Below are 26,778 nucleotides of genomic sequence, written 5' to 3'. Positions count from 1 at the left end.
ATCTCCTGTTTCTTCCTTCTCCTATTTTTGTTTTCCTCTTATTCCTCTTTTTCCGCCAAAAACAAAAATCCCCCCCCTTTTTTTTTACCGCATGAGTGCTCTATTTGTATGCCAGTTTGCTCTCTTTCTTTTGGCTTTCGGATGCCCTCAGTAAATCCCTTCTGGAACATTTCTTCCCTCTGAATATCCTCCTCTCTGGGTTCTTCCTTGCTCTTTGCGCTTCCAGCCACACCTTAAGATGGCGCTGGAGGTTGTGGGGAGCAGGGGAGTGGCGGGGCGTCCTGGGGTGGTGACGACAACGGGCAGCCTACATGTGGGCGGACCTAGTTTTGTCTACTGATTCTGGTTGGGTTGAGAAAGAAGACAAGGTGGGGCCGTGGTGAAGCTCTCCTTAAATACCGGGTTGCCGGCTGCAAAACTGCATCGGGCGACTGCTCCGAGGTGGCGGCTGAGACATGGGCGAGAGCTCGGAGCGCGTTGTCGCCGCCGCCGTGTCTGAGGACTCGAGCATCAAGTCCTCTCTCATCGAAAGAAACAAGGAAGAGCAGCAGGAGGTGAAAGGTGAGAGCCGAGGGTAGATGCGCGGGGAATCTCCAGGCGTGCGACTGGGATTGGGCTCCCTCCGGAGGGAAAGGCTTACCTGAGACCGATGTGTCCTGGGCAGAAAGACAGGTGGACCTGCCGCAGACCTGGTCAAGATAGCAGTGGGGTTCGTGCGCAGAGCAGTGTGTCCCTGGGATTGTGGACCATGGGCACTTTAGTCCATTCCTGCCTCCGTGCGACGACTCCTTCAAGTGTATAGCAGTGACTTTAGAGAAACTTTAAAGGAGTGGTCAGCTTGAAATTACCGGGCGACAGCGAGAACGGATCATGAAACACAAAAGGAAACCCACTTTAGAGTTTATTAAGACAGAGTAAGACACATGTGCAAGCCTGAAAAAGTTGGTATTGGAGAAAACATGGAGTGTTGTGTGTCTAGATTTTAGAGGCTGCCTAGCGCATGCACACAGGGGCTCACACATGCACACAAGGGCTTACATAGCTGTATAATTCTTCAGGTAGGTTATGTAGGGCTTGAGAACCATGGCTATGTAACTTGCCTGAGCGCTTGTTGGCTTATGCACGGTCCTATAACCTGGAAGAGCCAGCCAGAGTGCTGGGTGATGAAAACCAAAATAGTCCACCCTTTTGTTTACTATAAAAATTTGAGGCGGGCGGTTAGGGGTCGCCAATGGGTAGAAATGGGGCGTTGGGCCTCTCAAGGCTACTTCCTGCTGTCTTATGGACGTCAGAGACTTGGGGTAGCTTCTGTGTTTCCCGGGCTCTGTGGAACTGTTTAGCTGGCAGCATGAACCTGACAAAATGATTTCAAGGCAAAAGATTATGCTTAGAAAAAGTTTTGGATCCTGGTGATTGAGGGAGGAGGGTCTTCAGATGGAAGATGGAGGGGGATTCCTCAGGGCTCCTGAGATGGAGGAGGGAGTTTCTCCTGGGTCCCCAGACCATGGAAGAATTAAATGATACTAATCCTGGGCCAGTCTGGTCTGTTCAGGTGAGTCTAGTTTGGCTCCCTGGAGCTTATGAGAATGTAGTATAGTGTTGGAATAGCAGATTATGAATAGGTGTATAGTAGAAGAGGAGGGAAGGGAAGAGGGGAATTATTAGATCTTTAACGTTTTACCTAAAGCAAATCTTAAGGCACTTGTGTTTTTGATTTTTTTTGTTGTTTTGTTTTTTTTTTTAGTACCATGATATTTCCTTAACATCCAGGAGACCTTGTATCAGTCAATGATAAACCAGTTATTGAAAATTTGTTTTGTGAGTCTCCCTTTTGAGTCTGGGCATGTGAATGTACCCAGACTGTTGTTGTTTCTTACAACTTGGGCATCTGACAGTCTTTGCACCTCCAATCTGGAAATTTACCTATGACATTGGAGATACAGAGAAATTGGTAAAGTAGATGGGAGAAAGAGGAAAAAAGGGAGAACTGGAAAGGAGAACATTTGGAATTTCTGGCACAGGAGAGTTGAGTACAGTGGTGAGACTTTATTCTTCTGGAACTGGAGACAAAGCAGCTGATCTTGATGTCTTCTGTAACTTAAGGGAGCAGGGCCCTGTTTGAATTGCTATATACAAGGAGAGGGTGTCCTGAACTGGAAGAGTAAAAGGTTTGAAAGGAGGTAGGTGAATCCAATGAGGGAGTCTCTCGAGCTTGGCAGCTGGGGAGTTACAAGAATTACTTTAAAGGGGCCCTGCCATTTAGGGGAAAGAAGTGAGGGTCATTGGATTGGGGGAGAGAAAAGGACTTGGTCCCTGATTTTAATTGGAAATGGGCAGAGGTTGGCACATGGTTGAGGTAGTGAGTAGTCAATAAAATCCCGTAAGAGGGAGAAGAGGTGGCATAGCAAGGGTGTGAGCAGGTGATCAGGGAGGTGTGAGGGTTTAGGTGAGAGGCCTGGAGTTAAAACCAGCCTCCCATACATGCTTTTCAAAGGGCGAGATGGAAAGGGAGCTCTTGGGGGAGAGTCCGAGGCTGAAAAGAGCCAGAGGCAAAAGCTTTACCCAGTCAAGGTGAAGCTCCTGTGACATCTTAACAAGACTATTATTTTGTGTGTGTGTGTGTTTTATTTTATTTATTTTTTATTGATTTTTATTGAATGCTACATTTTTCTCTGCTCCCATCCCTGGCTCTTCCCTTCCCTTTAACTGCCTCCCAAGGTCTCTTTGCCACAAATTTACTCAGGAGATCTTGTCTTTTTCTACTTTGCATGTAGATTCGATCCATGTATGTCTCTCTTAGGGTTCTCATTGTTGTCTAGGTTCTATGGGATTGTGATTTGTAGGCTGGTTTTCTCTGCTTTATTTTTTAAAACCACTTATGAGTGAATACATATTGTAATTGTAATATTGTCTTTCTGGGTCTGGGTTACCTCACTCAAAATGATGTTTTCTAGCTCCATCTATTTGCCTGCAAATTTCAAGATGTAGTTATTTTTTTCTGCTGAGTAGTCCTCCATTGTGTAAATATACAACATTTTCTTTATCCATTCTTTGGCTGAGGGGCATTTAAGTTGTATCCAGTTTCTAGCTATGACAAACAATGCTGCTTTGAACATAGCTGAGCACATGTCCTTGTGGCACGGTTGAGCATCCTTTGGAAATATACCCAAAGATGGTATTGCTGGGTCTTGAGGAAGGTTGTTTCCTATTTTTTTGAGAAATCGCCACACTGACATCTAAAGGAGCTGTACCAGCTTCCACTCCCTTTACCCCACAACCTCTCCAGCATAAGTTGTCATCAGTGTTTTTGATCTTGGCCATTCTTACAGGTGTAAGATGAAACCTCAGCGTTGTTTTGATTTGTGTTTCTCTGATGACTAAGGATGTTGAGCATTTCCTTAAGTATCTTTCAACCATTTTAGACTCCTCTGTTGAGAATTCTCTGTTTAAGTCTGTACCTATTTTTTTTATTGTATTATTTGTTCTTTTGATGACCAATTTCTTGAGTTCTTTGTGGTGTGGGAGGGTCCTATTTTAATGTGTCGTTTTCATTGGCTGAATAAAGAAAACTGCCTAGGCCTTTTGATAAGGCAACCCTTAGGTGGGTGGAGTAGACAGAATAGAATGCTGGGAGGAAAAAAGCAGAGTCAGAGAGAGCCACCATGAAGCTGCCAGGTCAGACATGCTGAATCTTTCCTGGTAAGCCATGACCTTGTGGAGACATACAGATTATTAGAAATGGGTTGAATCAAGATGTGAGAATTAGCCAAGAAGAGGCTAGAGCTAATGGGCCAGGCAGCAATTAAATTAATACAGATTTCTGTGTGGTTATTTTGGGTGTACGCTAGCCAGGCAGGATAGAACAAGGGCGCTGCTCCTCCTACAACACTTTGTATATTTTGGAGATCAGATGTGGGGTTGGTGAAGATCTTTTCCCATTCTTTAGGCTGTTGTTTTGTCTTTACAGAAGGTTTTCAGTTTCAGGAGGTCCCATCTATTAATTGTTTCTCTCAGTGTCTCTGCTACTGGGGTTATATTTAGGAAGTAGTCTCTTGTGCCAATGCGTTCAAGTGTACTTCCCACTCTCTCTTCTATTAGGTTCAGTGTGGCTGGCTTTATGTTGAGGTCTTTGATCCATTTGGACTTGAGTTTTGTGCATGGTGATAGATATGGATCTATTTGCATTTTTATAAAAGTTGATATCCAGTTATGCCAGCACCATTTGTTGAATATGCCTTCTTTTGTACATTTTATATTTTTTGATTCTTTGTCAAAAATCAGGTGTTTGAAATTGTGTGGATTAATATCCAGGTCTTAGATTCAGTTTCATTGGTCCTCCTGATTGTTTTTATGGCAATACCAGACTATTTTTAGTACTGTAGATCTGTAGTAGAGTTTGAAGTCAGGGATTGTGATGCCTCCCGACATTCTTTTATTGTATGGGATTGTTTTGGCTTTTGTAGTGTGGAGCGACGGGCCTCTTCCAGCTGCCCGGCTCCTGCACAGATAGTTTTAGTCAAAATAATTACATGGAAATTGTATTCTTTTAAACACTGCTTGGCCCATTAGCTCTAGCCTCTTACTGGCTAACTCTCACATATTGATTAACGCATATCTAATAATCTGTGTAGCACCACGAGGTTGTGGCTTATCAGTAAGATTTTAACCTGCATCTAGCTAAGAGGAGAGCTATAGCGTCTGCTTGACTCGGCTTCTTTCTCCCAGCATTCTGTTCTGTCTACTCCACCCACCTATGTTCTAACCTATCAGGCCAAGCAGTTTCTTTATTAATTAACCAATGACCTTCCTCCATCATTTCTCCTTTTTCTGTTTAAACAAAAAAAGGAAGCCTTTAACTTTAACATAGTAAAATCACATATAACAAAACAGTTATAAAGCAAGAATTACAGTTACAATATTTATATTTACTTTATATTTTATCATAACTAAGATAAACTATAATTATAACTAACCATTCTTCAATTCCATTGAAGGATATAATATTACCTAAGCAAACAAGAAATAAGCAACTTCTAAACTCTAGAAATGACAGAGACATCTCGCTGCCTGGACAGTCATCCAAAGTTCCTCCCTACCGTTGGGGCATCCATCTTCAGCCTATAGGCCCAAAGTTTCCAGCAGACATTTCCATGAAGCAGGAAATTTCAAAGATAGTTCAGTCACTATCTGCTGTGTCCTGCAGAATGTCTTGCAGACTCTTTCATGAATCAGGAACCCCAAAAGACATCTCACCTTTAGGCAAATTTAGCAGTCCTCTCTCTGTGGGTTCTTCGTGTCCAGTTTATGCAACAGTCCAGGCAAGTACAGTTTCTTGTCCAAATGGCTAACCAACTCCATAAGGTGCCTCTTCAATGCCCATCTTCTTCTTGAAGTAGATTGGTGCTGCCAGGAGCAGATGTGTCTCATTGACATGAAAAGCCCTATGTTATTAAAACATTAAATGCCATATTCTGTATTCTTTGAAAGATATGAAGAATACCTATCTGAAATATATCTGTGCACATCTAGAAAATCTAACATGACTACAAACGACTATTATCGATGATTATCCATTAACAACCTATATTTCCTAACTATGCATTACATTTTTAAATGAACGACACAATCACAATATCTCAATCAAGAGCAGAAACACATATACATATAACAAAATTGACCTTAAAATCCATACAAATGCATGCTCTTCATCTCTATATCATATCCCCCTTTAAATGTAAAAGAAAATGTATAAGCAATATTTGGGAATATGGGCACAGTTTTTCTCTCCAAGCTGCTTCCTGCTGTATGGGGGCACTGTTAATCATATCTTTCATGGGGTAACCTCTGTGTCAGGTTCATCTCAGTTGGCAGTTGAATGAAGTAATTTTTTGAGAGTGTTAACAGAAACCTTTCAGGAGGGCGTGGTCTATCATACCATATTGGGATAGAAGTAATCTACATGGTCTCATCCTTTGTGAAAACAAAAGAAGACCATCTCCAAAGCATCATATCCTTAGACCCAAATTCTGAAGTCATACCCTTATGATATCTATTCTGGTTCTGCTTGGCAGCCCATATAATGAAATGTCTCTCTGTACTTAGCTCCTTCACAGTCAACAATTTTAAAGAAAACACAATAATGCAAAGAATCCAGACTCTCTGTGAATTTTCCATTTTTATGTGGCTTATTTTTACTCTATCAGTTTACTTTATTCTGTCTCTTTAAAGACTTTACTCTTTTAACTTTATTCTCTATATTTTCTTCTTCTCTCTCTCAAGCCTACGTACACCCATCCAACACTGTGATCCATTTAGTGGTCTTTTATGTCTGAATCTGTTTTTGTGAATCTGTAATTTTTTTGCTATCCAGGAGCATTTCTTAAAATGTTAAGCAGTTCTTAAAAACTTAAGTTACACCATGTAGAGGTAATAAGGTACCGCCTGTGTCCTGCCCAGTCTAAACCTTAACCACGCTGTTATTAAGGTAATTACGATAGTTCCTGCCTGAGAGCAGCACAGTTCAGCATGGTGGAGCTGAGCTGCTCTTGCCTCAGAGCCATTTGGTGCCCCTGAGCCACACACAGTTCCAGGCACACAGCAGTCCACATTGCCATCAAGCAAGCCATAGCACTTTACTCCAAATGCTCCATTCTAAAGCTCTGTTTCCCGCAGAAGCCAGACAGAGATCACGATGGCAGCACAGCCCAGAAAGCCAGCATTTTAAAACAGCCAGTTTTTTCCTGCTGCTGAGTCAGGAAAATTTCTTTGCGGCAAGCCACCCACAAACAGCAAAAAGCAGCGTTAAACTCTCTCTCCCCCCCCTTTTTTTTAAAGCCTTCTAAGGTTTTTAAGTGGATTAGGCCCCACATTGGGTGCTACTCTGTAGTGTGGAGTGGCCGGCTGCTTCCTGCTGCCCGGCTCCTGCACAGCTAGCTTTACCCAAAATAATCACACGGAAACTGTATTCTTTTAAACACTGCTTGGCCCATTAGCTTTCGCCTCTTATTGGCTGACTCTTACATCTTAATTAACCCATTTCTAATGAGTGTAGCACCACGAGGTGATATCTTACTGGGAATATTCTTAACCTGCATTCAACTCAGAGAGGAGAGCTATGGCAACTGACTCACTTCCCTTCTTCCCAGCATTCTGTTCTGTCTACTCCGCCTATCTAAATTCTGCCCTATCAGGCCAAGCAGCTTTCTTTATAATTAACCAATGAAAACAACAGATAGACAGATGACCGTCATCCATCAGGCTTTCCTGGGTTTATTGCTTTTCCATGTGAAGTTGAGTACCATTCTTTTAAGGTCTGTGAAGAATTTTTCTGGGATTTTGATGGGTATTGCATTCAATCTGTAGATTGCTTTTGGTAAGATTGCCATTTTACTATGTTAATTCTCCCTACCCAAGAGCATGGGAGATCTTTCTGGTGTCTTCTTCATTTTTTTTCTTCAAAGATTTAAAGTTCTTTTTTTTTTTCTGTAGCTTTGGTGCCTGTGCTGGAACTAGCTCTTGTAGACCAGGCTGGCCTCGAACTCACAGAGATCCTCCCGTTTCTGCCTCCTGAGAGCTGGGATTAAAGGTGTGCACCATCTCTGCCCATCAGATTTAAAGTTCTTGTCATACAAGTCTTCCACTTGTTTGGTTAGAGGTACTCTGAGATATTTTATGCTATTTGTGCCTATTGTGAAGGGTGACGTTTATCTTTCTTTCTCAGCTCATTTATCGTCTGTGTACAGAAGGGCTACTGATTTTTTTTTTTGAGTTAATCTTGTATCCTGCTACATTACTGAAAGTGTTTATGAGTTCCTGGTAGAATTTTTGGGGTTATGTAAACTATCATATTATCAGCAAATAGTGAGAATTTGACTTCTTCTTTTCTGATTTTTATTCCCTTGATCTCCTTTTGTTGTCTTATTGCTCTATCTAGGACCTCCAGAACTATTTGAATATATATGGAGAAAGTGGACAACCTTGTCTTATTCCTAATTTCAGTGGGATCACTGTGAGTGTCTCTCTATTTAGTTTGATGTTGGCTGTTGGTTTGCTGTATATTGTCTTTATTATGTTTAAGTATGTTTCTTGTATCCCTGCTTTCTCTAAGACCTTTATCATGAAGAGATGTTGTATTTTGTTGAAAGCTTTTTTGGCATCTAATGAGATGATCATGTGGTTTTTATTTTTCAGTTTGTTTATATGATGAAATACGTTGAAAGGTTTTCATATGTTGAACCACCCTTGCATCTCTGGGATGAAGCAGACTTGATCATGGCGGATGATGGTTCTGATGTGTTCTTGGATTCGATTTGCCAGTATTTTATTTAGTATTTTTGCATCAATGTTTGTGAGTGAGATTGGTCCGTGATTCTCTTTCTTAGTAATGTCTTTCTGTAGTTTGGGTATCAGAATAATTGCAGCCTCATAAAAAGAGTTTGGCAATGTCCTTTCTGTTTCTATTGTGTGGAACAATTAGAGGAGTATTGGTATTAGTTCTTTGAAAATCTTGTAGAATTCTGAGCTGAAACCATCTGGTCCTGGGGTTTTCTTGGTTGGGAGATTTTGTTGACTGTTTCTATTTCTTCAGCAGTTATAGGTCTATTTAATTTGCTTATCTGGTCTTGATTTAATTTTGGTAAGTGATATTTATCCAGAAAGTTGTCCATTTCCTTTATGTTTTACAATTTGGTGGCGTACAGGTTTTTGAAATATGACCTGATGATCCTCTGTATTTCCTCACTGTCTGTTGTTGTGTCCCCATTTTCATTTCTGATTTTGTTAATCGGGATACTCTTTCTCAGCCTTTTGGTTAGTTTGGATAAAGGTTTGTCTATTGTGTTGATTTTTCTCAAGAACCAACTCTTTTTCTTATTGATTCCTTTCTTTTATTTTCTTTGTTTCTGTTTTGTTGACTTCAGCTCTCAATTTGATTATTTCTTGCCTTTTAGTTTTTTTGGGTGAGTTTGTTCCTTTTAGTTCTAAAATTTTCAAATGTTCTGTTAATACACTAGTTCTTAATGTATACAGACCTCTGTGTGATTTCTTTGGGACTTAACAACTCTTGAAACCGGGCAGGACAGAAACCTCAGTCATCATGCTATGAACTTTCCTCTTAACACTGCTTTCATTGTTCCCCATAAATTTTGGTATGTTGTGTGGTCATTTTCATTGAATTTTAGGAAGTCTTTAATTTCTCCCTTTATTTCTTCCTTGACCCATTGATGATTCAGGTAAGCACTAATTTCCATATGTTTGTGGGCTTTCTTAAATTAGTATTGCTGTTGGGTTCTAGTTTTAAGCCTTGGTGATCAGATAAGATACATGGGGTTATTCCAATTTTTTTGGTATCTGTTGAGGTTTGTTTTGTTACCAAGTATGTGGTTAATTTTTGAGAAGGTTCCATGAGGTAATGAGAAGAAGGTATATTCTTTGATGTTTGGATGGAATGTTCTACAGATGTCTGTTACGTCCATTTGAGTCATAACATCCATTAGTTCCCTTATTTCTCTGTTAAATTTTTGTCTGACTGGCCTGTCCAGTGGTGAGAGTGGAGTGTTGAAGTTTCCCACTATTAGTGAGTAGGGTTTAATGTTTGATTTAAGCTTTAGAAGTGTTTCTTTTATATATAAGGTGCCCTTGTTTTTGGGACATAGATGTTCAGTATTGAGATTTCCTCTTGATAGATTTTTCCTGTGACTAATGTGAAGTTTGCTGCCTCAGGCCTGCTGTGGGCTAGGTCTGCTGTGGGACAATTGTCTGTATTCTGTCAATTATATTTTAAATAAATGCTGATTGGCCAGTAGCCAGGCAGGAAGTAGAGGCAAGTCAATGATAACAGGAGAATTCTGGGAAGAGGAAAGCCCATTCCTCTGGAGTCCTGTCCTATCCAAAGAAGAAGTAAGATGTGACTACCCCTCTGAAAAAGGTACTGAGCCATGTGGCTAACATAGATAAGAATAATGGGTTAATACAAGTTATAAGAGTTAATAAAAAGCTTGAGATAATGGGCCAATCAGTTTATGATTAATGTAGACCTTTGTGTGATTTCTTTGGGACTTAACAACTCTTGAAACTGGGCAGGACAGAAACCTCAGTCAACATAGGTTGCAGGCTCAGTTCTGTTCCTGTGGACTTTACTGCCTCAGGCTTGCTCTGGACTAGATTACTGGCTCAGTCTTGCTCCTGTGGAGTTACCAGCCTCAGGCAGCTCTAGCCTAGATCACTGGCTCAAAAAGAATATTTTTTGAAAGGAATGTTTAGTTCATTCTACCTTTCCCTGAGAAAAGATGGTATGGGATATGAAAATGCCAGGGAATGTTAAGAGCCTTAGATAAAGTTTAAGAGTTCTGGGCAGTAAACACTAGGCCATTATCTGACCGAAGAGAGGTTGGGATTCCAAACCGGGGATAATTTCTTGGAGAAGAACATCGGAAACTGTCAGGGCCCTGTTGTTAGTGGTGGGAAACACTTCAATCAACCCAGACATCATTTCTACCCAAACCAGGAGATATTTATCCCATCTGACTGTGGGCATATAAGTAAAATCAAGCTGCTTGTCAGTTCCTGGAAGGGAGCCCCTGGCCTGGTGGATAGGAAAAGGGAAGCTATGATATTTAGACTTGGGATCTGACTTTTGACAGACTTTACAAGAGGCAGTGATAGCTTTTAAGAACTCTAAGTCCTTGGGGGTGGGTTGGGGGTGATCATTGACAAAGTGAAACAAGAGTCTTGCTATTAGGATGAAAGAGCTGATGTGGGCAGACGGAATTTGCCGGTGTCAGGGGGTGTCTGCAAGAATGTGGGTTGTACTGTATAACCCCCTGAGGTACTTGAGGTAGGTTTGGGCCTTGGAGTACTGCTGTCCTGGCTACTTGGTCAGCTCAGTTATTTTCCCTGGAAATAATGGAATTGTTGGTCTGATGAGATTGAGAGTGAATAATTCCTATGGCTTTGGGGAGATGGGTGTTCTTTAACAAGTCCATAATGTAACCTGAGTTAGTTTTGGATTCTCCTTTTATTGTCAGAATCTTGGGCTCTTTCCAGACAGCTGCATGGGACCAGAGGATATCAAAGACATATTTGGAGTCTGTGTAAACATTTAATGATTACTGCTCTGCCAACTGGAAGGCACGGTTGAAGGATATTCATTCAGCTTGCTGGTTAGTGATATGGGCAGGGAGTGTCTGTGCCTCCACCATCCCAGTATGTGACACTATGTCATAGCCTGCTCTAAGGGTTTCCTCACATAAAAAGGAGCTGCCATCTGTGTACTGGGTATAAGTGCCTGGGGCAATTTATCCTTCTGTATATGTGAAGGGTAGGGCAGTAGATCCTCTAAAGTTTCTACACAGGAATGAGATGGAAAATAGTATTAGGCTGAGGGAGGAAAATTGAGATATTAAGGGGTGGGCAGCATTGGAAAGTGAGTGTGGCATCTTCCACTAGTGCCACTTGGAGGGAAAGACCTTGGGAAAGGAGTAAGGTTTGTAAGCCTTTGTAAGTTAAGAGATGGGACAGATTGTGGTGGGAGAAGACAGTGGTAGGTGACCCAAAGGTTAGTTTCTTTCACTCATGAATAAGGAACTCAGTGACCACTAAAGCATATACACAAGGTTCCCAGTCCTTAGTGGTAAGGTCTAGCTTCTTTGATAGGTATGCTACAGCTGAAAAGGAAGGTCCCAGCTGATGTGCTAGGATCTCAAGGGCATACCCCTCCTTCTCTGTTACATAGAGGGAGAAGGGATGTGTTAGATCCGGGAGATGGAGAGCTGGAGCCTGGATAAGGGCCTCTTGGAGCCTCTAGAAGGGCAAAGTAATGGGATGGGGAGTGGATTGTGTTGAGAGTCAAGGGCAGACTCATATAAGGGGTGGGTAAGGAGAGAAAAAGAGGGGATCCAGGAACGTAAGAAGCCAGCTATTCCCAGGAACCATAAAACCTCCTCTTTTGTAGAAGGGACTGGATTAGTTTTTTTTTCTGTTTAGGGTAATAACTTTTTGGGGTGGGGTAATAGTTACTCTCAAGTAAATGACCTGAGAGATAGACAGCTGTACCTTAGAAGGTGAGACTCTATAGCATTTTTTGGACAAGAAATTTAAGAGAGTGGAGGTATTAGTTAGAAAGCTCTCGCAGAATATCAGGATGTAAGGTGCCGTTAGGTGACCACTTTAGATTATTATCTAAAGGGTACTTTGGCCATATTTTTGAATAAAGATAGACAAGTGTGGGAATCTGCAAATAAGGCATTAAATATTAGCATTTTAGGGTCTCTTAAAGACATCCCATGTGGAAGGTTGGATTGATAAGTTTCTGATAAGTTTTTGAGTGTTTGTTTCCCATGATTAAGAATGTGAGAATGGTGAAAATGGCAAAAACCCAAGGCAACTAACTGGATGTCTCCAAAATAGTGTGTGGGTTGAGAATTAAGCCAGGACAATTTCAAGACCCATTGGCACAGGAATCAGAGGCCAGGACCACTCTGTGCGGTAGCAAAAGGACCACTTCCAAGTGATCTGCTCAAGTTTTTGGCTATGGGAAGCAACTACAGATAAATGTCAGTGAAGGGCTCAACCGTGACCTTGCAGACCCTGGTTGGGGGCATTCCCCCTGTTTCTAGGAACACCAGAGGAGCTCACCAGTCAAGTCCTTGTGTTCAGAGAAACCACTAAGCTGACTGGAAGGGAAAAACTCACTAATTGAAGCTGCTGGTCTACATAGGAGTTGGTGGCCAGGCAGATGGAATGTGAGCTCTTGTAGAGAAACCTGGTTCAGGGTCCCGACCCTGCTTCCCAAAGTTGTCACCACACACAAGGCACTGGACAGTAAGTCTCAGTTCCAGACTATGAATGTCTTTACTGCCCCTAGAAAGGTTGCAGCCAGTTTCTTCCAGTGGGATTTTGTCTCATTCACCCTCATGGTGTGGACAATTGCTCATCTACCCACATGGCATGGGATGCACAGTCCATCCTTCCATGTGAGTGAGATCTGGGAGTCATGGAATCCTTAAGGTTATGTAGTGGATCACCCTTACTTAGTTCAGTAACTAGATCACCCCTGGCCAAAGTTGTGTTTCTGGCATCTCTAGTCTTCTTTCTACCATGGCCATTCTTTTTTTTTTTTGTTATTTTTTTAGGCTGCTTTTTAATTATTATTTATTTATTAAAGATTTCTGCCTCCTCCCTGCCACTGCCTCCCATTTCCCTCCCCCTCCCCCAATCAAGTCCCCCTCCCTCGTCAGCCCAAAGAGCAATCAAGGCATAGGGCGAGGAGAAAAAATCCAAGTAGGAGCCTCGGGGAAGCTGCTACAGCTAAAGGCAGCTAAGGCAATGAAGAGTAATATGGTTGGGGAAGGTACGGAACACCCCACCACCTCATGATTCATGGTTTCAGTTAATATCTTCACCTATGGTCTGAAAATATTAAATAGGATGATCCAGAAATATGCTGTTCCTGAGCTTTTAGACTATTCAGAATACTGTGAGAAAGTATTATACAGCTTCCCTGACATAACTGGAGTTAAGATTAATGATTTTGTTTTATAAAATCAACTTTAACCATATCAATGACTAATACACAAGTCTAGACATGGACAAACATTTGCCCACAAGACTTAGTATGTATAATCTAAACTGTCATGTGTATCTAAGTAACAGTCACCCTCAGGGCCTGTTGCATTGGTTCCTCTTATTAAAGCCTCATGATAGTGTGTATAAGAACTGGGAACAGCTACAACAAATTGCCCTCCACTAAAAATAATTTCTAGTATTTAATATTTCTCATCAACTCGTTCATTTATTTTTTTTACATTTCTTTTTTATAATTATTAGTTTATTTTTTATATCTTTATTTATTTATTTATTAAAGATTTCTGCCTCCTCCCCGCCACCGCCTCCCATTTCCCTCCCCCTCTCCTATAAAGTCCCCCTCCCTCGTCAGCCCAAAGAGCAATCAGGGTTCCCTGCCCTGTGGGAAGTCCAAGGACCACCCACCTCCTTCCAGGTCTAGTATGGTGAGCATCCAAACTGCCTAAGCTCCCACAAAGCCAGTACATGTAGTAGGATCAAAAACCCATTGCCATTGTTCTTGAGTTCTCAGTAGTCCTCATTGTCCGCTATGTTCAGAGAGTCCGGTTTTATCCCAGGCTTTTTCAGACCCGGGCCAGCTGGCCTTGGTGAGTTCCCTATAGAACATCCCCATTGTCTCAGTGTGTGGGTGCACCCCTCGTGGTCCTGAGTTCCTTGCTCGTGCTCTCTCTTCATCTGCTCCTGATTTGGACCTTGAGATTTCAGTCCGGTGCTCCAATATGGGTCTCTGTCTCTGTCTCCTTTCAACGCCTGATGAAGGTTAATATTCAGGAGGATGCCTATATGTTTTTCTTTGGGTTCACCTTCTAATTTGATTCTCTAGGATCACAAATTATAGGCTCAATGTCCTTTATTTATGGCTAGAAACCAAATATGAGTGAGTACATCCCATGTTCCTCTTTTTGGGTCTGGCTTACCTCACTCAGGATAGTGTTTTCTATTTCCGTCCATTTGTATGCAAAATTCAAGAAGTGATTGTTTTTTACTGCTGAGTAGTACTCTAATATGTATATATTCCATACTTTCTTCATCCATTCTTCCATTGAAGGGCATGTAGGTTGTTTCCAGGTTCTGGCTATTATAAACAATGCTGCTATGAACATAGTTGAGCATATACTTTTGTTGTATGATAGGGCCTCTCTTGGGTATATTCCCAAGAGTGGTATTGCTGGGTCCAGGGGTAGGTTGATCCCGAATTTCCTGAGAAACCGCCACACTGCTTTCCAGAGTGGTTGCACAAGTTTGCATTCCCACCAGCAATGGATGAGTGTACCCCTTACTCCACAACCTCTCCAGCAAAGGCTATCATTGGTGATTTTTATTTTAGCCACTCTGACAGGTGTAAGATGGTATCTTAAAGTTGTCTTGATTTGCATTTCCCTGATCACTAAGGAAGTTGAGCATGATCTTAAGTGTCTTTTGGCCATTTGAACTTCTTCTGTTGAGAATTCTCTGTTCAGCTCAGTGCCCCATTTTATAATTGGGTTGATTAGCATTTTATGGTCTAGTTTCTTGAGTTCTTTATATATTTTGGAGATCAGACCTTTGTCAGTTGCGGGGTTGGTGAAGATCTTCTCCCAGTCAGTGGGTTGCCTTTTTGTCTTAGTGACAGTGTGTTTTGCTTTACAGAAGCTTCTCAGTCTCAGGAGGTCCCATTTATTCAATGATGCCCTTAGTGTCTGTGCTGCTGGGGTTATATGTAGGAAGTGGTCTCCTGTGCCCATGTGTTGTAGAGTAATTCCCACTTTCTCTTCTATCAGGTTCAGTGTGTTCGGACTGATATTGAGGTCTTTAATCCATTTGGACTTGAGTTTTGTGCATGGTGATAGATATGGATCTATTTTCATTCTTCTACATATTGACATCCAGTTTTGCCAGCACAATTTGTTGAAGATGCTCTCTTTTTTCCATTGTATACTTTTAGCTCCTTTATTGAAAATCAGGTGTTCATAGGTTTGTGGGTTAAAGTCAGGGTCTTCTATTCGATTCCATTGGTCGACTTCTCTGTTTTAATGCCAATACCAAGCTGTTTTCAATACTGTAGCTCTGTAATAGAGTTTGAAGTCAGGGATGGTAATTCCTCCAGACGATCCTTTATTGTATAAGATTGCTTTGGCTATCCTGGGTTTTTTGTTTTTCCATATAAAGTTGATTATTGTCTTCTCCAGATCTGTGAAGAATTTTGATGGGATTTTGGTGGGGATTGCATTGAATCTATAGATTGCTTTTGGTAGAATTGCCATTTTTACTATGTTGATCCTCCCAATCCAAGAGCAAGGAAGATCCTTCCATTTTCTGGTGTCCTCTTCAATTTCTTTCTTCAAAGACTTAAAGTTCTTGTCAAATAGATCTTTCACTTCCATGGTCAGAGTTACCCCAAGATATTTTATGCTATTTGTGGCTATTGTGAAAGGTGATGCTTCTCTGATTTCCCTCTCTGCTTCCTTATCCTTAGTGTATAGGAAGGCAACTGATTTTTTGGAATTGATTTTGTATCCTGCCACATTACCAAAGGTGTTTATCAGCTGTAGGATTTCTTTGGTAGAGTTTTTGGGGTCACTTATGTATACTATTATATCATCTGCAGATAACGAAAGCTTAACTTCTTCCTTTCCAATACGAATCCCCTTGTTCCCCTTATGTTGTCTTATTGCAATTGCTAGAACTTCAAGCACTATGTTGAAGAGGTATGGAGAGAGTGGACATCCTTGTCGTGTTCCTGATTTTAGTGGGATGGCTTTGAGTTTTTCTCTGTTTAATTTAATGTTAGCTGTCTGCTTGCTGTAAATAGCTTTTATTATATTTAGGTATGACCTTCGTATCCCTGATCTCTCCAAGACGTTTATCATAAAGGGGTGTTGAATTTTGTCGAATGCTTTTTCAGCATCTAATGAAATGATCATATGTTTTTTTCTCTCAGTTTATTTATATGGTGGATTACATTGATAGATTTGCGTATGTTGAACCAGCCCTGCATCTCTGGGATGAAGCCTACTTGATCATAATGGATAATTTTTCTAATGTGTTCTTGGATTCGGTTTGCCAGTATTTTATTGAGAATTTTTGCATTGATGTTCATGAGTGAGATAGGCCTGTAATTCTCTTTCTTGGCTGGGTCTTTGTGTGGTTTTGGTATCAGGGTAACTATAGCTTCATAAAAGGAATTTGGCAATGCCTCTTCTGTTTCTATATTGTGAAATACATTAAGGAGTATAGGTATTAGCTCTTCTTGGAAGTTCTGGTAGAATTCTGCATTGAAACCATCTGGTCCTGGGCTTTTTTTTGGAAGGGAGATTTTTGATAACCATTTCTAATTCTTCGTGACTAACAGGTCTATTTAGATCATTCACCTGGTCTTGGTTTAGCTTTGGTATATGGTACTTACCTAAAAAAATGTCCATTTCTTTTGCATTTTCCAGTTTTGTGGCATACAGGCTTTTGTAGTAAGATCTAATGGTTCTCTGAATTTCCTCTGTGTCTGTGGTTATGTCCCCCTTTTCATTTCTGATCTTATTTATTTGTGTGTTATCTCTCTGTTGTTTAATTAGTTTGGATAGGGGTTTTTTAATCTTGTTGATTTTCTCCAAGAACCAACTTTTTGTTTCATTGATTCTTTGGACTGTTTTCTGTGTTTCTATTTTGTTGATTTCAGCCCTCAGTTTGATTATTTCCAGTCTTCTACTCCTCCTGGCCACGTCTGCTTCTTTTTTTTCTAGAGCTCTCAGGTGGGCTGTTAAGTCCCCAATGTATGCTTTTTCCGTTTTCTTTAAATGAGCATTTAGTGCTATGAACTTTCCTCTTAGGACTGGTTTCATTGTGTCCCATAGGTTTGAGTATGTTGTCTCTTTATTTTCATTAAATTCAAGGAAGACTTTAATTTCTTTCTTAATTTCTTCCTTGACCCAGGTGTGGTTCAGTAGTTGACTGTTCAGTTTCCATGAGTTTGTCGGCTTTCTGGGGGTAACATTGTTGTTGCCTTCTAACTTTAATCCGTGGTGATCTGATAAGACACAGGTGGGCCTGGAGGGATGGCTCAGCCGTTAAAGGCTGGGCTCACAACCAAAAAAATATAAGACACAGGTGGACACTGATTTTTTTTTTTTGTATCTGTGGAGGTTTCCTTTGTTTCCGAGTATGTGGTCAATTTTCGAGAAGGTTCCATGAGCTGCAGAGAAGAAGGTATATTCTTTCCTATTTGGGTGGAGTGTTCTATAGATGTCTGTTAAGTCTATTTGCTTCATTACCTCCAACAATTCTCTTAATTCTCTATTAGGTTTCTGTCTGATTGACCTGTCCATTGGTGAGAGATGTATGTTGAAGTCTCCTACTACTAGTGTGTGTGGTTTGATGTCTGCCTTGAGTTTTAGTAATATTTCTTTTACATAAGTGGGTGCTTATATTAGGGGCATAGATATTCAGGATTGAGACTATATCCTGATGAATTGTTCCTGTTATGAGTATAAAGTGTCCATCTCGATCTTTTCTGATTGATTTTAGTTTGAAGTCAGTTTTGTTAGAAATTAGTATGGCCACACCTGCTTTTTTCTTAGGACCATTTGCTTGAAAAACCTTTTCCCAACCCTTTACTCTGAGTAAATGCCTGTCTTTGTGGTTGAGATGTGTTTCTTGCAAACAGCAGAATGTTGGATCCTGTTTTCATATCCAATCTCTTAGCCTGTGTCTTTTTATAGGTGAATTGAGACCATTAATATTAAGTGATATTAATGACCAATGGTTTTTTACTCTGGTTATTCTTATTGTTTTTGGTAGTAGAGTTTGTGTGTCTCCCTTCTTTGAGTTGTGCTGGTGAAGGGTTGCTAGATGCCTGAGTTATTGTAGTCAGTGTTGGCAATGTCGGATTCTTTGGGTTGTGATTTTCCTTCTATTACTTTCTGTAAGGCTGGATTTGTGGCTACATATTGTTTAAATTTGTTCTTGTCCTGGAATGTCTTGTTTTCTCCATTGATAGTGAGCGATAGCTTAGCTGGGTATAGTAGTTTGGGTTTGCATCCATGATCTCTTAGTTTCTGCAGTACCTCTATCCAGGACCTTCTGGTTTTCACACTATGGCCATTCTTTATGGATCAGGGACTCCTCTGAAAGGGGTTTGTAGCACTCTTTCAAATAGTCATAAGCAATTGTAAAGCGGGTGTTTGTGGTACGTTTCTTTAATTTTCCATACGAAATTCTCCAAGTCGATATTCTTACATTTATATTTTGCAGGTAAAAGGCTCCGAGAAAAATTTCTCAGAACCGTTTCTCATGTGTCTCCTGCTAGCCTTTACTACTGCTGTGCAGTGATCATCATCCTCACTGTAGCTGTGATTGCACTTTCTGTGGCTTTGTCATTGTCAGGTGAGTGACATTCTCCAGATTCTGCAGCATTCTGTCCACATCCACACTGTCAGTTATACTTACTGAGCACTGTGAGCCAGGCTCTGTGTGATGGACTGGAGAGAAAACACACTGGAAGTTCCTGTTCCCTAGAAACTTAGGGTCTAGCAGGAAGAGGCAGTGAAGGAACAGCACAGGCTGTGGTGTGCACAGGAGGCCAGGCTCAGCATCTCTGGGAAGAGGACATTCAGCAACCTCTAGAGAGATGTAGGAGACAAATGTCCACCTGGGGAAACTATTCAATGAAGAAGGATGCTTAAAAGAAATCCCACACTAGTTCAGAATTGAGAATAATAGATGGTTATTTATTTAGGGGCAGATTTGCAAGTGAATATCCTCTGCTGGAAGGGAGAACAAAACTGCATCCTGCAGCCAGAAAAGAGGGTGGATGTGCTACAGGAGCTCCTTCCACTCCTTCAGCCAATAGCCTTTAAGATACCAGCCCACTTGGGCAAGGTCACATTTGCTTTAAAAAGCAGCTGTAGCTGTGTGCTAGCTCTCTTGCTTCCATCTCCGCTTCCAGCTACTAGACTCCTTTCCTGATCGCGCAGAGGGCTGCTGTCTGGGATGGTGATCTGTAAGTTTTTTCCCTTTAAATAAATAACCATTTTATTAATCATAATTCCAAACTGGTGTGGGATTGTTTGTGACTTATGCCTTCATGGATGTACACTTCACATTGGCATAAATAATATATTAGGCCACTCCTCAGTCGGTGGGTAACCTAAAGTCTACTGACAGTAGGATCTCCTACAGCAATTCAAGGCAGAGATCAAGGAGAGGAAAACTCAAAGGAGGTGCCGTTAGGAAGCTGCCATAGCTAGGAGAAGTGAGGGCAGTGAAGAGTGGTATGGTTGGGGAAGGGAGAAAACCCCAATAACCCATGGTTTATGTTAGCATCTTCAACTATGGTCTGAAAATACTAAGTAGATTATTCCAGAAATATGTGATTCCCAAGCTTCTAGTTTAAGACTATTTTGAATAATGTGATGAAATCTTTACAACTTTGCTGCCATAGGTGGAGTAAATAATTCATGATATTGTTTTATAATATCAACATTAGCTATGTCAATGAATAATACACAAGTCAAACACGGGCAAACATTTATAGATGTAGACAGTGTCACCTAAACTGTAGTATATCTCTGAAAAGACTCAGTTAAAAAGAAGTGATAGCTGCCCTCAGTGCCATTGCATTTGTTCCTTTCATTAAAGCTTCGTGGTACTGTGTATCAGAACTGTGAAGAGCTACAAGAAATTGATCTCCACTGAAAATAAGTGTGTATGAGTCATTTTTAGTATTTAATATTTCTTATGAATCACTTATTTCTAGGCTTAGTAGCCCTTGAAAAGAGCCATGCATTCGTTCTTATCTGTTAATGGAAGAAAAAGGCAAAGTTATGAAATAAAAATGTTATTTTTCTAAGCAGCCCAACATTCAGAGCTTCTTACACACACACACACACACACACACACACACACACACACACACACACACACACAAAACAACTCTATTATGGTAGACCCACAAATGAGCATATCGCAATGCTCTATTAGCATAGCCACAGCAACACTGGCCACGTACCAAATCCTATGTATCTCTCAGAACTTTCACAGGGTTAGAAAAGCCACTCTGAAGCCTTGGAGCTTTGGTTATGGTTTTAGACTTTCACTATATTTACATTTTTATACACTTGTCAGCCACAAATTGGAAAAAAAAACACTAGCAAAGTTGAAACTAGAAAAGCGATGCTCTTTATAACTTTTTCATGACTTTGGGCCCTTGCAGCATCCTGTCCTTCCCTGTAACCTTATGTCACCCTTCCTTGTGCTCCTGTCTATGTGTTACACCATGCTCACACTCACAGCTCTTCACACTGTGGATCCCAGGCTGGGACAAGCATATGAGGGAGTGCATGGGGTCTCTTTCTTGCTGAGCTTGTTTGACTTTATTTAATATTATCCTTTGTAGATCCCTACTTTTCTACAAGTTTCTTTATGTCTGAATAACTTTCTGTGTTACAAAAGTACCACATTTTTATTATCTGTTCATCAGTTGATGGACATCTAGGTCAGGTCTATTTTGCTGCTATTGTACATGGGGCAGCAGTAGACATGGATGTGCAGGTCTCTGTGTTATGATGTGTGTTCTCTCATATATGCCCTGGAGTGACATAGCTGAGTCACAAAAGGTTTGTTTGTACCTTTAAAAAAGAGTCTCCATGCTGGATATATCAGTTTATACTCTCACCAGCAATAAATAAGTGTCCCTATTTCTGCAGAGTTCTGACATCTGCTGTGAGATTTCTTGATAATTGCCATTCTGACAGCCTCTAACGAGAGCCAGCATACATTCATGTGGATTTAATGTATGTGTACATGATAACAGGAAGGCCTCGATCAAAGTTTTGTATGAAGGTATATTTGATCATGTCATGTTTTACATGCTGGTATTTTGCCATAGTTAAATCCAGAGAAGTGAGAAGTTCTCTTCATTTGGTCATTACAAAAGCAGGATGTGAAACAGGATCACAGGAAAGGATCCTGTAGGATTCCAGCAATCAGGAAGAGTCCTCATGGGGTAATGACTATGATTTTGTTCAGGGTATGGTGTCTTTAGTCCCTGCACTCAGGACGTACAGACAGGTGGATTATTACAAAATCCAGACAAGTATAGTCCACAGAGTGAGATCCAGGCCATACAGGGAGAGATAGAGATATTCTGTCCCCAAATTCAAAATACAAAGAAGAGAAGTGTTTCCTTAGAGTCCCACATGAAGGTTCTTAGTGGGAGATCACCATGCTAGGAGGAGTCTCTTAGAGATCAATAATGAAAGGCACAGTGAAAACACACACCTCACAACAGAGATTGAATGCTTAGCCAAAGAGACAAGAAATGGAAATGTTTATCTATGATATGTAATTGCACTGTGTACATTTTAGTGAAAAAGGAAAAAATAGCCATTGCGAACCCTAAGCATGGCAATACCATCTGCCCAGAAGACTGGATTGGATTTGGAAGTAAATGTTTTTATTTTTCTGAACACACAAGTAACTGGACATCCAGCCTGACCTCCTGCATGGAGCTGGGGGCCCATCTAACTCAATTTGACAGTCAGGAGGAGCTGGTAAGAAAGGATCGGGAGTTGGTTTGTTGTTTGCTCCTGTGTGATATGTATTGCCTTGCAATAGAGAGCTTAAAGCTGGAACACGAGGAAGGTTCCCACCCTAGGCACTGGGGGACATGGGGCTCATGTTAGCATGTGCCATTGTGATGATAACACATCTGACTGTAGCAATGAGACATTCCAAAGATATTCTCTCCTGTAGTGCTCATAGTCAGCATGCAAGGCCAAATATACATTTGAGAATCATGGTTCTCAGTAAGTTTTTGTCCGAGCTGGCAGGTGTTTTAAACTTAAGGTGACAACTGCTAATAACTGTAAATACAGGCTTAACAAGGGACTTTCTCAGTCACTGAAGGATGGGTGGTTGTTAGTGTACTATGGATTATGACAGAAAAATACATCCACTGAGAACTGAGGGCTATTGTCTGTTACACTCAGTTCAAACCTGTTGAATCCTGAGAAGAGGCTGTAGATTGGAGACACTCAAGGGTCATTTGAAGCTGACAGGCACATGCATTTGCTTTTTGTGTTTTTGACAGAATTTCCTGGATAGAAAAAATGGGCATTCTGCTGCCTGGATCGGACTGCACAGAGAGTCATCAGAGCATCCTTGGATGTGGACAGACAACACTGAATATAACAACTTGTATGTTTTCAGAAAGCTTTTTCTTTTACTGTGTTCAAGTGTTGTGATTGTGTGAGTTGTTGTGAAAGGTGAAAGGCTGAGTCATGTGAAGAGAACTCAACTTGAAAGGGAGAAACCCTTGGGCTGGAGGTGTGCCTTGGGTCTGGTTGTGTGTTACACGGAGTCCCCAGTATCCACATCTTGGCAAATTTACATCTGTCAGAGTCACCTCGTGTTGTTTCAATCCAAATCTTTAGCCTGATGATGGCATCTGGGGTAGATGCTGTCTTCTCTCAGCACTTGGAAATCTCTCCTTACTGCTAACTGCCCTTGTGGGATGCAGACAGAACTGCTGATGGCCACTAAGGGCTCTGAAACCCCAGGAAGCCACCGCGGAACTGCTGGACAGGACTTGTCAGACAGCTGTGTGCACAGCTGCTCCTGTCACTGAAGCAGAGACTCCATGTGTATTGGGAACCTTCTCTAAAGTTTCATCATCAAGATTACCCAGGACAGTGTTTGGATGTGAGCATAGCCATTTTGAACAGACCCATTTCACTGGAACAGTGAATGTCCATCAGTAAAGACCTTTAGCATTTACTAAGTGCTTTTCTCCCCCTTTCATACATGTGGGAGATTCTTCAAGATAGAATTGAAACCCCCCCTTGGGATGATACCCATGCATGAATGAAGTTCATGTGAACATGGCAGATGGCAGCAGTCAAATGCTTTGTACACACAGTACAGGGTCCAACATGGATGAGTGACAAAGGTGTGGTCACCAAATGGAACCCTGAGAATGGAAAAGTCACTGGGTGTAACAGCAGTGCTGGTGATTCCTCATGGCCTCTGCCTTTCTGTGATTCGTGCTATAAACAAGCAGTGGACACAAGTGAGATATCATTGCTGGGGGAATGCAGTGGCCGACTCTGCAGAAATTTGTTTGTTTTTTGTTTTAGGATTCCCATCCGAGGAGATGGAAACCATGCCTACCTGACTGACAGAGGGATCAGCAGTGGTAGGGACTACATAAGTAGGAAGTGGATTTGTAGCAAGCCCAAAGCTATACTTTAGTAGATTCATAGCTTGTGTAGTGTGTCAAAGTCATCATGAGAGATCTGTAACATGTCATCTACAGTTACAGCATTATATTTTATCTTATATAAATATCCCAAGCAATTCATATTCTGTAATGACATCAATGATGAAAATTATCAGAGACAACTATACTTACGGCTACTTGGGAGAGTATGGGTGATTCTAAATTAAATAAGTGTTTTAGTATGGGTTGACCATATGAATTACAATCATATCAGTATTAGTAACCACTACTTTTATATCCATACAATGAAATTTTTTCATTCGCTTTTACTTTGAATGACAAGTACTTTTAAAAATGAAGGGGGAAGCTGGGCAGTGTGGCAGATGCTTTTAAACCCAGCACTTGGGAGGCAGAGGCAGGTGGATTGCTGTGAGTTTGAGGCCCACCTGGTCTAAAGAGAAAGTGCCAGGACAGGCCCCAAAGCTACACACAGAAACCCTTTTTCAGTCCTCCCCTGAAAACAAACAAACAAACAAACAATGAAGGAAGGACAGGATTGAGTCAAGATGAATGAAACACAGAGCTCCTGCAGAGGGCTAGAGGGAGACAGAGGAATCTCTCCCGCACTCTCTCCCCACTGCCCTGGGAATCCTGCTGCAGGCTGCATCATAGGTCTGCAATCACCAAGGAGGAGCCTCAGACATGGACGCCACAGCTGCTGCAATCCAAGCCAGAGCTGGAGTGAGGCCCTGCTGTTAGAAAGTCAGGGAAGAGTGGCAGAGAGAATGACTCTATCTCCAGTAAATGTGTTCTGGCATGTATGTAATTTCTGTTATCAGAACCTTTTAAAAATATTTGAAGATTGATTCAAGATGTTGACTTGTAGGGTGAGGTTTTTCCTTCATTTTTGATCTACATCTAGAGCTAGCACTGCTGTGCAGCTGCCCTCAGCCCACAGGTGTGATGGTCATACCTAAAGTGCCTTCACTGAGGGCACAGAGATGTGCAGAGACCTGGAGCTCCAGTGGATTCTGCCCCCAGATACCCTGCCCATCGGAAAGATCCCCTTGTCTCTGGGCAACAAGAGCATATCCCAGACTGGTGTTAGTGGTACTGTATGATCACCCTGTCTCTGAGCAACATCAGTATGTCTGTAATGGAGACCTTTTTATTTTCTTGATTGGACCTCAAAAAACCTAACGCTGGCAGGATGGTAAACAGCAGCCTGGATCTCTCACAGGCTCTGCCCCCTAATGCACCCTCATGACCACCCTGTCTCTGAGGAATGGCGGGATGCCCAAGGAGAGTAGTGTATTTTCTGGTTTGGGCCATCTCAAAAGACTTCCATGCTGTGTGCTGCCACCACATGCCATGTTGCTGTACGTGGTGTGTGCACGGCTGCAGCTGTATTGGTTCTGTCTACCTCTACAGGCTGTGTGGAGGCCCCAAAATGTGAGCCTGTTTCCACCTTGTCTGATGGTTAGAGAGTTGTAGGTTCCTCAAAGTAGCTTACAAGCTATTTGCCTGTTCCAACTCAGCATGTGATTACTTAATTGTTTTGACATTAAGATAGCCCATACAAGTAGGTCCATTCTATTCTGACAGGTGGTCAGGATATACAAATGTACATCTGCTCCTTCTTTTATAACTGTGAGGTCACCTGGGCAGTCGCTGTCTTCAGGATTCATGGTCTAAGGTACTTTACTGCTTAAACAACAAAATGCTAATAATTTGATGTCTCAAAGCGTTAAAGCAATTAACTGTTTGAGTTGTCCTTTGTATTATGTATATAAAGTCTCTTGTTACCTTTCTCCCCCACCTCCCCACCTCCATTTGTATTGGATATAAAAACTTATGGAAAAATAAACGTGGTTGATTTCAGTATTCACTTAAATGCCCTCCTGGTACTTTTCTATGGTTTTTGTTTTATTATTTTTCATGCATCTTCATATTCTTATATTTCTAAAACTTCATGCCTCAACCCTGGCAAGAGGTATTTTTTGTTGAGGCTGGTCCACGACAAGTCTGTGTCGACACCCATGGATCATGCTGTTTCTGGAGACCATATGGATGTTCATGGTCTGTGTAGGGCTATGTTGATGTTAGTGGTCTGTGCTGTCCCCTGAGGCCATGTAGTGTCTGTAGTCTGAGACACTGCTGGGGGCCATGTTGATACCATGGCTCCTGTTACCACCAGGGCCCTTGGGCTTCTGTGGTCCCTGCTGCCACTGGAGGCCATGCTGATTGATGCTTATGACTTGGGCCATGGTCTATACTGCTGTCTTGAGCCATGTTGACATCCCTTGTCTACAATGCCACTAAGGACCATGCAACTTATCTCATTCAGGAAAATAGCAGTTTTCAGTGTTCTATACTTAGTTCATTTAGCAACCACTCTTATTTTCAATCTATTTTATTTCAGATAAACAGTGTGACACTTTCTAAAATAAATAAATATTTCCTCATATTGAAATTACTTTGCATATAACAATTTTAATTTTCTTATTTACCATACATGTTAATCCCAGAGATTGGAGGAGAAAGATCACTGACCCAAATCTTCATGACCCAATTAATCAAAGCATGTTTTCTTCTCTGTGTTCATAGGATGCCCCTGATAAGGTGGGGATTGAGAGGTCAGCATTGGTGGTGAGGGAGACAAGATTTTTATGAAGCTCAATGGTAGGAAGTGTAGTCGGAGGTCCCTTGTTTGTTTCCCAGCTGCCCAGACCAGAAATTGATGTAGGAGGGTCATCTGTCTATGTGTTACTTTCATTGGTCAATAAAGAAAACTGCTTGGCTTGATAGGTCAGAACTTAGGTAGGCGGGGAAGATAGAACAGAATTCTGGGAGAGAGTAAGCATAGTCAGGCAGACGCCATGATTCTCTAACCCGAGATGAACTCAGGTTAGGATCTTTCCCAGTAAGCCACTACTTCATGATGCTACAGAGATTACTAAATATGTGTTAAAGCAAGATGTGAGAATTAGCCAATAAGAGGCTAGAAC

The 26,778-nt window shown here is 41.4% G+C and overlaps 1 protein-coding gene across 2 annotated transcripts in view; it reads left to right on the top strand.

Moving 5' to 3' along the window:
• The first annotated feature begins 277 nt into the window (after positions 1 to 277).
• LOC142855956 (C-type lectin domain family 2 member D11-like) overlaps positions 278 to 26,778 on the top strand; it is a 105,487-nt gene continuing 78,986 nt past the window's right edge. The window contains exons 1-5 of one of the 2 annotated variants that reach the window (XM_075982634.1): positions 278 to 561; positions 18,805 to 18,936; positions 21,919 to 22,103; positions 22,643 to 22,749; positions 23,688 to 25,664. In XM_075982634.1, coding sequence (XP_075838749.1) covers positions 456 to 561; positions 18,805 to 18,936; positions 21,919 to 22,103; positions 22,643 to 22,749; positions 23,688 to 23,802 — 645 coding nt within the window. In that variant the 5' untranslated portion in view covers positions 278 to 455 and the 3' untranslated portion in view covers positions 23,803 to 25,664. Of the gene's footprint in view, positions 562 to 18,804; positions 18,937 to 21,918; positions 22,104 to 22,642; positions 22,750 to 23,687; positions 25,665 to 26,778 lie in introns of those variants that run through there. The other variant, XM_075982633.1, reaches the window with a different exon arrangement.

This window comes from Microtus pennsylvanicus, chromosome 8 (assembly GCF_037038515.1).
Source record: "Microtus pennsylvanicus isolate mMicPen1 chromosome 8, mMicPen1.hap1, whole genome shotgun sequence".
Lineage (NCBI taxonomy): Eukaryota > Metazoa > Chordata > Mammalia > Rodentia > Cricetidae > Microtus > Microtus pennsylvanicus.
The sequence above is the reverse complement of the archived record's forward strand: the minus strand, read 5'-3'. Positions and strand labels throughout refer to the sequence as shown.